Source organism: Babylonia areolata, chromosome 18 (assembly GCF_041734735.1).
Source record: "Babylonia areolata isolate BAREFJ2019XMU chromosome 18, ASM4173473v1, whole genome shotgun sequence".
NCBI classification, from domain to species: Eukaryota; Metazoa; Mollusca; class Gastropoda; order Neogastropoda; family Buccinidae; genus Babylonia; species Babylonia areolata.
Genome location: NC_134893.1, coordinates 11,356,177 through 11,368,359, shown reverse-complemented (window position 1 = coordinate 11,368,359; position 12,183 = coordinate 11,356,177). Strand labels below are relative to the sequence as shown.

The following is a 12,183-nucleotide window of genomic DNA, read 5'->3' as shown; positions in this document are numbered from 1 at the left end:
CATGAAAAGTGCAGGACAGTGAGGGAGTGCGACATAATATGGTACTGCAGTCTAAAAAAAAAAAGAGAGAAAAAAAGAAAGATTTGAAGTCTTTCTCAAGTTAAGGTTCTGCATTACCATTTAGAAAAGTTGCAGGAGTGTACAGCTGTTTTACTCTGAGATTTTAAAATTCTTCATGTGTAATATAAATGTTTTTATGATGTTCAAGAATATGTTTCTAGGATTGTAAGAAAGGGCAGCATATGACTAATTTCTGTGTAAAAGTTTATGAAAAATCACTATTATAATACTTTATAATACTACAGAGAGCTGTATTGTATTTGTTACCCTTACCTGTGATTGATCAGGGGGGTTCTTCACAACAACTTTGCCTGGACCACTCCCAAAGGGCAGTTTGTGAAATCGCGGGAGGATATTAAGCTGCCTTCTTCACAATGGCAGTGGGTGAGTTGTGTGGCTTAGCAGTCTGTTGTACAAACAATTGGAATGGATTCATTTTGTCAGTAGACTGGCTGTGTTCTGCACTTCTTGATGATGGCAGTATTTCTGTTGGAATATATGGTAAAGAGTTTGTTTTATTTGCATATTCCTTTGGACATTTCTTTCCCTGTGCTTATTGCTTTCTGTTTACATAAAATGGAACAAGGATGAAGGTGAAAACATGAAGGTGGGATTCTGAGTTTTAGTTAAATGATAAACAATGAATGATAAATGAGTACCGCAAAGTTCGGTCTATTGAGCGCACTGGTATATAAGCCGCACCCACTAAATTTAGGAAAAAATTGAACTTCATACATACATAAGCTGCACTGGCTTATAAGCCGCACTTATTTCCAGTACCTGAACACATACTGATACTACAGAAAAGCTGTCAATACTGTAGGTTATGAAATAAACACAAGCGGGAACAACACAAAGAAAAGCAAGCGAAAATACTGCTAGTGCCACAAAAAAAAGAAAAAATGAACACAACGAAAATAAGATCCATAATTTAGGGAAAGTCACATTTATTCAAAGTCATCCTGCTAACTGAATCCACTGAAATCTTCGTCTTCAGTGTCCGAGTTGAAGAGAACCAGCACAGCTTCCTCCGCCATCTTGTCACTGACTTCAGCCTCGCTTTCACTTCATGAACATTAACGCAAAGTGGAGGTCGCTGCTGGTTCGCCACTTGCACGTTGTCTGCTAGGTCGATCGTCTTCAATTTGAAGGCTGTATCATAGGCATTACGTCGCGTTCTCAGCATGATGATGGTGTTCGCTTGAGCAGAGTAGAACTGAATGCTGATCTGAAGGCTTTAATGTGTGGGGATTTGATTTATAAAACATGAACAGTTAGCACACTATCATGAAGCTCATCCAAAAATTCATGGACAGAAATCATGATTTTGGTGAGTTAAAAGGCAACTAAGAATAGACGAGAACGTGACACTCCCGGGATCATTAAAATCCTCAAATAAGCCGCATCATTGTATAAGCCGCATATGTTGAAGCAGGGGCAAAAAGGCTTATAGATCAAACTTTATGGTATATTGATTACATACACCATAGCTCTGCCCAGCAGCTTGCATACAGAAGAAAAAATTTAAAAAGTGCAAAAGAACAAATACTGCAAAAGAAATCCAGGATATCTGTCCCAATGGTCCATTGTACCTTTTATTCATTTTCCTGGGTGGTGTAGCCTGATGGCAACCACTAGGCATCACTGGTTTGAAGTGTGTGCCTCATCTTGTTTGCTGTGTGTGTGTGTGTGTGTGTGTGTGTTGTCTGTGTGACATGGGTAAAAAGTCAGCTTTGATTTCTTCACTGACGTGCAAGGTATGTACTAAAATCTTAAGAGCTTGTTAATCAGTTATTGGTGTGTGTGTGTGTGTCTGTGTGTCTGTGTGTCTGTGTCTGTGTGCATATCTTAGATTTCTCAGTGTGTATGTGTGTGTGTGCTTCTTTTTGATGACTTATTTTCATAGTCACCTGTCTGCAGGTCAGTGACTGGATTGTGGACTTCACCACTGCGGGAGGGGTCAGCAACGATGGCTGGCAGTTCGCCACCAATGTCCACCGCCCCTACCACGCCCAGCAGGGGCTGAGGGACACTGTCAGGCGGCGCCAGTGGGGCAGGTACCGTTCTGTGATCCGTGGTTTCACTTCCACATGCCTTCATGAATGTTGTTGTTCTTCTTTTGTGGAGATGTTTGGGTCAGTTGTGGCTCAAGGTTTTATTTTTAGACCTGATGGTAAAAACATTCATGCCCTCAAGATATTGCTTTATCTCCAAAACTCTGTCCACAATTGATGTTGTCCTTTGGTTTTACGCAAGCTTCACTAATAGTGGGGAGCTGACTGGGACCTCATCTGGTGTGACGAGGTCTATGTGAGCAAGTGTACTGTCAGCTTGTTGGAACATTCATAAAACTAGAAACCAGTGTGACAGTGACATACATGAGTATGTAATGCATTTTAAATCCAGTATGTATTTTGTTTTGTTTTGTTTTCGTTCCTCTCCTTTTTTTATATATCATTCTGTGTTTCACCAAAAATGCCTTCCTTAGAAACAAGCAAGAGAATGGAGAATATATATCATAAATAAAGGTTTGTTTATAAGGAATATTTCCTCTTCTTCATCTTCATCATCATCATCATCTTCTTCTTCTTCATCTTCATCTTCTTCTTCTATCTTGTAGTCTGAAGACCATAGGGGATACCACTCATGACCTGGCACCCAGTTCATACATATCTTCATGTGGTAAAACAATGTTTCCCCATCTTAATGAAAACAACAACAACAACAAACAAAACAAAACAAAACTAAACTAAAAAGAAAGTAAAATCAAGCAGAAGATTGCCAATACAAGCTTTTGCCTGTTGCATGGTACTCACCTACTTCCCGTCATGCCCTCTGGCATGTATGTAGAACAGCAATGAAGAACCACCACCCACGTCCGTTTTGGGCCAGTCTCTGAACGGTACCCCAGGTGTTTCAGTTTGTGCTCCAGCGTCTTGCCAGTTGTTCTCTGGCTTTTCTGTCCATTTCATCTCTACCTCGTGGTGGTGTTTGCAGAAAGTGCAAGCTGGTGACCCAAGGGCCGTGGGTGAGCGTGGGCCCCCCGGAGCTGATTGACGTGTCCCTGCAGGTGGAGCCCTGCACCTCCCCCTCCAGGCTGCTGGTGCTGTGGGCCATTGGGGCCAACGGCGATGTGCTTTGCCGCAGCCAGCTCACACAGGAGGACCCCATGGTGGGTTGGGGATTTGACTGGATCAGGATGGTTGGTCCTGGGGGCAGGAGTGATTTATGCACAGAAATGTATATATGTAGGTGCACACATGTACACACACACTCAGGATGACACCATGGTAGCTAGGGGATTTGACCAGATTGGGAGGTTGGTTCTGGGGGGAATTGGTGGAGGGGGGGGGCAAAAGTGATTTAATAATATGCACAGACATGTATATATGTAGATGCACGCATGTACACACACACACACACACACAGAGGATGACCCCATGGTAGGTGAGGGATTTTGACTGGATTGGAAGGGTGGGGTCAGGGGGCAGGAGTAATTAAAGAATATGCACAGACATGTGTATATATAGGCGCACACATGTACACACACACAGAGGATGACCCCATGGTAGCTCGGGGATTTGAATGGATTGGGAGGGTGGGGAGGGAGGAGTAATTGAAGAATATACACAGACATGTATATATGTAGGTGCATGCATGTACATACGCACGCACGCACGCACGTGTGCACACAAGCACCGCACCACATCACATAAATTCACCCACAGTACACTCCGATACACCACCACTCTACATCCACATGTACACTGAACAAAACGGATGCATGCATGCACACATGCACCCGCACACATGTACACACACACACACACCCACACACACACGCACTCAAACACACACAGACACACACTCACACACACACACACGCACACACATACACACACACACACATACACAAGCACACACACACTCTCACTCTGTGCCTTCAAGGTACTTTAACCACTGATCTTGAATAGTAGGATTGTGCTCACTTCCAGGGGAAAAGAGATTGATTTCTCTGTGTTCACTTCCAGGGGAAAAGAGATTGATGTCTTTGTGTTCATTTTCAGGGGAAAAGCTGGATTCACATCCCCACCACCTCAGACATGCCGTTCAGGTCGGTGTCGGTTGGGGGAGGGTACAGGGTGTGGGCGGTTGCTGTGGATGGGTCCGTGTGGTACAGGCCTGGTGTGACGCCCCTCACACCTGCTGGTCAGTTTGTGTCTGCTGTTTCACTCTTTTTGTTGTGCTGTTAGGTTAAACCCTTGACTAGTGAACCCCTTGGTGAAATGAGATCAGCATGAATTAGAAATGCACTTGGTACTTTCTGGGTATTTTTTAAGTTGTGTAATTGATTTAGCTAAACAGAAGTAACACAGCCCGAAGAGGAAGAAATCCGAATAAAGGCTGTTGACCCACATCCTGACCTGAAGGCTCACTGATGAGTATACTTGTCAGTAGAAATTAAGGGGTTCATCAACAACAATAGGTAACAACAACAAATTTAATAAACATCATCGGCAGTAAACAAGTCACTTCCTTTGCATTTTTTGTTTTTGTTTTTTGCTGTTCCATTTCAGTACCGTTATTAATTTAATAAACATCATCGGCAGTAAACAAGTCACTTCCTTTGCATTGTTTGTTTTTGTTTTTTGCTGTTCCATTTCAGTACCGTTATTTCCATGCCGCTCATCTTGAGTCCCCGAAACGCACCCATTCCCAGGTTCATCTGTCGTAGTGCCAGTGTCAGCAGTCCACAGGAAACTATTGATGTTAGGTCGCCAGGAGGCCACACACTAGAGCGGTGTTCAGTAGTGCCTTTTTTGATTTAACAGACATAGGATACCACCAGTGAAGACCGCTACTGATGACCTTAATCACTTAGTCACAGAGCTAGACTGAGTGAGCATTCCTCCAGAGTGGAGGCCGCCACCACAACCCCATGAATCTGCCGACATCAAAGACTTGACAGGATTCATCTCAAGCATGGAAGTGGAGGGGGATCAGATCTGAGGTCATCATGAGCAGAGCAAGAATGGCCACAGAATTTGGAAAAAAAAAGAAAAGAATTAATGAAAATGGAGGATAATGATGATGTTGTTGAGATCCAGTGTAGGTTTGGGACTATGTGACAAGGCTGTACTCTATGCTTTCTTTCATTGTGATATCCCAGGCCCGAAAGACACAGACACTTGCAGTGTTGGTAAGGAAATTTGAGCAACACACACAAAGATGCGTGAGTGGAGTGGATGATACTCAACTGTGTGGTCCCAGTCTTGATGGCAGGATTGAAAATGAATGATGGTTGTGTGTCATACTAGGTTCATGCTGGATCCAGGTGATTCCCCCACCACCAGGGGGAGCTCTGCTGCAGCACATCTCAGTGGGTGGCTCAGCTGTCTGGGCGGTGGATTCGAGTGGCAATCTGTGGCGCCGTGAGGAAATCACACCCACATTCCCTGAAGGAACACGCTGGACGTTTGTTTGTAACCACATACGTCGAGTCTCTGTGGGACCAAAGGACCAGGTGCAGTATGACTTTAAATGGAAAGATATATTTGTTTTGCCAGCTACCACTATAGTTCATCATCTTTTGGGGTGGGGGGAGGGTGTTGAGGGTGAGGGTGTTAAGGTGAGATTCTGTCCAGCTGCCAGATCTGGTTTATGACTTGATGGGGAAAAACCCTCACCCATTTTTCCAAATCTGGTACATGATTTTGATAGGGATAAAACCATCTTCCCCAGTCTTCCAGATCTGGTAATGATTATGGTTTTATGAGAGAGAAAAAGCATTTCTGTCTTATCCTCTGGATTTTTATATGACTTTTTGGAGTACAAAAAATTATGTCCATTATTCTTGATCCTGTCATACTGCATTAGGCAAAAAGATGCCAGTCCTTAATTCCATACCTGATGTTTGATTTTGTTGGAGAAGTGACTCCAGGAAAATGTTTTACTGCTGCAGCTCCTGGATTTGGAAAGAATGATTGAAATGTCAGTCTGTCAGATTAATCTGTGGATTTGCAGCCTTTTAATATTTGTAATGTTCTCATATTGAATTATATCCATTATTGTTAGTTCCCTTTAACTAAGAATTAGAGGTCACGTGATGAACCGGAAGCAGCCGGTCGTAATTCGGGCAGACAGCATGACACTCCATTATGTTGAAATAAATACTAAAAACATCTAAACAAAGAGACTTCGAGTGTATGTGTACTCTACATTTGGCGACGAGTGAGTAACCGAACACCGCGCAATGGGAGAAAACGAACAAAATGCAGCAGCAGCAGTCAGAACTGTTGCAAACATCTCCGTGCCGTCCGTGTCTCCGTTCGACCCACATGGTGATGTTGCTAGTGTGTTTCAGCGTTGGGAAAGATGGCTTAGAAGCTTCGAACTTTTTGCTGACGCTTCAGGATGCACTGACGGAAGACAGAAGAGACAACTTTTGCTTCACTGTGCAGGTACAGAAACCCAAGAAATATTTTTCACGTTCGACCCACAACCGCCAGAGTATGAACAGGCAGCAGAAGCACTGACGAACTATTTCAAACCGGCAAAGAATCTCCCGTACCTCCGTCACATGTTTCGTCAAGCAAAGCAGGGTGACAATGAAAGTGTAGCACAGTATGTTACCCGACTTCGTCAACTAGCCAAGGACTGTGACTTTGGCGATGGCACAGCCGACTTCATACGTGACCAAGTGATAGACAAGTGTGCTTCTGACAAACTCCGTACTAGGCTACTAGCAGAAAAAGACTTGACACTGGAAAAATGTCTGTCCTTAGCCGCTTCCAAAGAACTGTCAGAACAACAGTCCCAGTTGATAGCAGGTGAAAGAGAAAACGTGTTTGCAGTCAGACAAAGTAGTGGCAGAGGCAGAATTGACAGAAACACTGACAGTAGCAAATACAGAGGTAGTAGAGGTGCAAACAGTAACTCTAGTAGCAGTGTGAGTACCCACTCAAGTATCAAGTGTGGCCGATGCGGACGTGCAGGACATAAATCTTCTGAGTGTAGATGTTCACAAAACGTGACTTGTTGGAATTGCAATTTGAAAGGTCATTTTGCTGCCCAATGCCGCAAACCAAAACGAGAAACAACTGAAGGCCAACGAGGTCAGCGACAAAACAGAGGACGAGCTGGAAGGAAAAACCGTGGTCGACTTCACTTTGTGGAGGAACAACAACAACAGTCATTATACTCGGAACAACAACCATCATCGGACTCGGATGAATACGTCTTCGCAGTTGAGCCAACCCCCAATGAGGTAACAGTACTGATTGAGGATGAACCCATTAACATGATCGTGGACAGTGGCGCGTCGGTCAACATTCTCAACTCTACAGCAGCTGCCAAACTGAAGCAACGAGGTGCCGAATTTGAGGAATGCAAGCGTACACTATACCCCTATGGATCACCACCGATAACAGCCAAGAAAATGGTGAAAGCAGAAATCCAAGTCGCAGGAAAACAACCAGTCACAGCTGAGTTCTTAGTCATTCCGGGCTCTCAACCGCCGTTGCTAGGACGACAGACGTCAGAAGAGCTTGGGATCCTGCAAATTGACGTGAACTTCATCCAGAAAGACATTCTGAGCAAGTATCCTGGTATCACTGAAGGCATAGGCAACCTCAAAAACGTTGAAGTGACAATACATGTAGACAAAAGTGTACCCCCTGTTGCTAGAAAACACTCGCGACTACCGTTCCATCTCAGAAGCCAAGTGGAGAAAGAGCTTGAAAAACTTGAAAAGGAGGATGTCATAGAAAAAGTGTCAGACTCATCGACAGAATGGGTTTCAAGAATAGTGACTGTACCGAAGCCAAAGAAACCAGCCGAGATACGACTCTGCGTAGACATGAGAGACGCAAACAAGGCAATCATGAGGACACGTCATGTCACACCAACGATCGAGGAGCTGGTCACCGACTTACACGGCGCAACAGTTTTCAGCAAGATCGATTTGAGATCGGGCTACCATCAACTGACACTCAAACCTGAATCCCGGGGAATCACAACGTTCTCTACACACTGTGGACTATACCGTTACAAACGTCTCAGTTTTGGCATAAATTCAGCCGCAGAGATCTTCCAACACACCATACAAACTGTGATAGCTGATGTAGCAGTGATGACATTATAGTTTTTGGCAAAGACGCTGAAGAACATGATAGAAATCTGCACAAGCTACTCACCACTCTCCATCAAGCTGGGCTGACCGTGAACAGTTCCAAGTGCCAGTTCAGAAAGAAGGAGATCGAGTTCTACGGATTCATCTTCAGTGCCGACGGACTCAGACCTGACCCAGCCAAGGTCGCCGCGCTCAAGGACACCGCAGAACCTCAGAACAGCTCCGAACTCCGTTCATTTCTTGGAATGGCGCAGTACAGTGCTAGGTTCATTCCGAACTTTGCAACCATCACAGAGCCTCTCCGTCGTCTCACCAGACAAGACGTGCCGTGGAGCTGGGGCGAAGAAGAAGCTAGAGCTCTGTGTGCCGTGAAACAAGCACTGTGTGAGTCAGCAACCCTGGTGTACTTCGACACCAGCAAAAAAACTGTGATACTGGTGGACGCCAGCCCTGTGGGCATCGCCGCTCTTCTTTCTCAAGAAAACAAGCCAGTATGCTACGCCAGCCGGGCCCTGAGTGAAGTAGAACAGCGCTACTCTCAAACGGAGCGAGAAGCGCTAGCCATCGTATGGGCCTGTGAACATTTTGACATCTATGTTCGTGGCAGCAGCTTCACAGTGGTCACCGATCACAAACCCCTAACCACCATCTGGAGCAAGCCGTCACCCCCCGCCAGAATTCAAAGATGGGCCATGCGACTTCAACCCTACAAAATGGAGGTCGTGTACAAGCCAGGCAAGGACAATCCGGCAGACTACCTTTCAAGACATCCAATCCCTGGCACCGTCTCATCCAGAGAGGAGAAAGCAGCGGAAGAATTTGTACAGTTCGTCACCGACACGAACACCCCAGTCGCCATCACTACAGAAGACATCCGGAGAGCAACCACAGGTGATCCCACACTGGTGAAGATCATGGAGTTGGTCCGAACAGGCCGATGGCACACATGCCCACCAGACATGCAGGCGGAAACATTCCGAGCATTCCGCAACGTCAAAGACAGTTTGAGCATCAATGCTGAGCAAGACATCTTACTCCAGGGAATACTAGTGGTCATTCCGAGTGCGCTACAAGACAAAGTCATCAAGTTAGCTCATGAAGGTCACCAAGGTATCAACAAGACCAAGGCGCTCCTACGCTCAAAGGTATGGTTTCCAAACATGACTACAAAAGCTGAGAAGGCCATTCGCGAATGTATTCCATGCCAAGCAAACACCAACAGGAGAAACATGGAGCCACTTGCCATGTCTGAACTCCCCCCAGGACCCTGGCAGCATCTCAGTATGGACTTTTGCGGACCATTACCAAGTGGCGAGAGCCTTCTGGTAATCCAAGACGAATACTCCCGGTATCCAGTCGTCGAAATCGTTCGCAAGACAACCATTGACTCCATCATTCCAGTCGTGGACAAAATTTTTGCCGAGTTCAGTTTCCCAAAAGTGATCAAAACAGACAATGGACCACAGTTCCGATCCGCTACATGGAAAAACTTTCTGACACAGTGTGGCGTCAAGCATCGCAAGATCACACCCTTGTGGCCAAGATCAAACTCGCAAGCAGAGACGTTCAACAAACCGCTTCTGAAGTCAATTCGTTCTGCCAAAATCCAACACAAGAACTGGAAACAGGAAATGTATGTGTTTCTTCGCATGTACAGATGCACACCACACGCAACTACCTGTTTCTCGCCGTACTACCTGATGTTCGGACGAGAACCGAGAACCAAGATGCCACAGCTGCACGAACCATCGAGCAGCCCAGTCGACAAAGAGCTACGACAGCGAGATGGTGATGCCAAGAAAAGGATGAAGATTGCTGCTGACCGTCGTCATCACGCCAAGCCCAGCAGAATCTCCGCAGGAGATAAGGTCCTGGTTCGTCAGGCCAAGCAGGACAAGTTCTCCACTCCCTTCTGGCCTAAGCCGCTCGTTGTCACAGCGAGCAAGGGCTCTATGGTCACTGCCCTCAAACCCGATGGCTCTACAGTGACCCGCAACGCTGCGATGTTCCGGAGGCTTCCTGACACGAAACAGCCCGCGATGCAGGAGGACGAGGCCCTCACCGAGGATGAGGACATCCCCAGCGACAACGTCATCGCCGCAAGAGCAGCCGTCGCAGAGGACATCATCACCAGCAACGGCAGTCGCATCAAAACCCCACCCCGCAGACTTCCCAGTTCCCCGCCCGTGGCCATACAGACTGAGAATTTAGTGCCACATCCCAGCCCCAAGCCCCAGTCAAATTCCAAACATATTCCCCAGTCACTCCCCAGTCCAAAGCAGCCGAAACCCAAACCCCAGTCACAACCCCAACCCCAACCCCAACTCCGCAGGAGCAGTAGAAATGTCCGCAAACCAGGACACTTGCAGGACTATGTGCTAGATCAGTAACCGTCATGGACTATCGCTCCAGCATCACTACCATCAGCAGTACCCATATACACCTGGCCGCTGATAACATTGGATTTACCTGGTCATCAAATTCTGTGTTCTTCATTGTGGTGCATAGTTAGCTAGGTATAACCCTAGAAAGGCCCTACTGGCTCGGTTTACCTAGACCATAACTCCAGTATAGTTGTGGAGTTATAGAGTAGGCGCAATTTTTTTTTTTTTTTAATTTATCATTTAGATCACTCTTTTCATTCAAATAGGTGGAGGAGAAGCTGATAATAATTACGCATTACAGGCAAACAAAATAATGAACCTGGTGATTCCTGTTATTATCATGCACTTCAACAAAATAATACTTTGCACCAGTAAACACTAGATTAGTGTACATGTATTTGGTTATGTTGGTTTGTTTGATGAGCAATGGAACTTGACTCAATGCTGAATCTATTGGACTATGCCAAGAAGGCTTCGTTTCATTTTGACATGGCTACGGAGACTGTTTCCAAAGATAAACCTTTCTTTAATTTTAACTTCAAGTTCAAACGTTGATTCATATTATTTTTGGGCTGAGTGTGATAATTCATTTCATGTTTAAAATAACTGAATCCTATCATTTATAAAAGTCTCTTGATCAAAGTTTCAATGTTGTTAAAGCAGGAGCTTGTTTAAGCAGGAGCTTGTTTTCTTTTTCTAAGTCAATTCAATTTAAATTTAAATCATATATTATGTAAAGTTTTCATTCAATGTTGGGAGGGATGTAATGTTCTCATATTGAATTATGTCCATTATTGTTAGTTCCCTTTAACTAAGAATTAGAGGTCACGTGATGAACCGGAAGCAGCCGGTCGTAATTCGGGCAGACAGCATGACACTCCATTATGTTGAAATAAATACTAAAAACATCTAAACAAAGAGACTTCGAGTGTATGTGTACTCTACAATATTTAACTGTACATCTCTCTGATGCCTTAAACAAGAAACAGGAATGATAAAGCCAAGGATAGTATTCAATAAGGTGGCTGTGTTGTCACTTGTGAACATTGGAGATTTTGTAAACTGTTGATTACTTGACAAGTGCTTTCTTAAAGCATGACATTGGAAGCGAAACAATACCTTGAAAACTGTGCATGTGTTTTATTTTTCAAGATTTGCTGTTTTCTGACTCTGAAATTTCTCATAAACCTGAACATACATGACAGTGTTTAATGTCTTTTTGACAGGTGTGGATAGTGTCTGAATCAAACTTTGGACGTCACAAGCATTCTTCTGGTGCAGTTTACCGCCGTTTAGGCATCACAGACACCACCCCCTCAGGCACTGACTGGGAACTGGTCATTGGGGTAAGTTCTCATACCCTGAATGAATCTATGATTTTTTGGCATCTGGTTTGGCAGAAATGTAGTTTCATAACATATATATATATATATTTTTTTTTTTAATGTCAATTCAGACACATGAACAGATGTTTGCACATTCACAGTGACACATGCACAGTCTTTGTCATTTATTTTATATCTGTCTCCAAGTCATGGTTACTCTTCATCCTTTTTTTTTTCATTTTTTTTTCATTTGATCAAATACGGACCTTCTCAGCATTTCACC

The 12,183-nt window shown here is 44.7% G+C and overlaps 1 protein-coding gene across 2 annotated transcripts in view; it reads left to right on the top strand.

Moving 5' to 3' along the window:
• LOC143292437 (tectonin beta-propeller repeat-containing protein 1-like) overlaps positions 1 to 12,183 on the top strand; it is a 47,220-nt gene that overhangs the window by 30,830 nt on the left and 4,207 nt on the right. For both annotated transcript variants that reach the window (XM_076602711.1, XM_076602710.1), the window contains exons 16-21: positions 348 to 444; positions 1,981 to 2,117; positions 3,058 to 3,232; positions 4,128 to 4,269; positions 5,379 to 5,584; positions 11,802 to 11,921. In XM_076602711.1, coding sequence (XP_076458826.1) covers positions 348 to 444; positions 1,981 to 2,117; positions 3,058 to 3,232; positions 4,128 to 4,269; positions 5,379 to 5,584; positions 11,802 to 11,921 — 877 coding nt within the window. The remainder of the gene's footprint in view (positions 1 to 347; positions 445 to 1,980; positions 2,118 to 3,057; positions 3,233 to 4,127; positions 4,270 to 5,378; positions 5,585 to 11,801; positions 11,922 to 12,183) is intronic.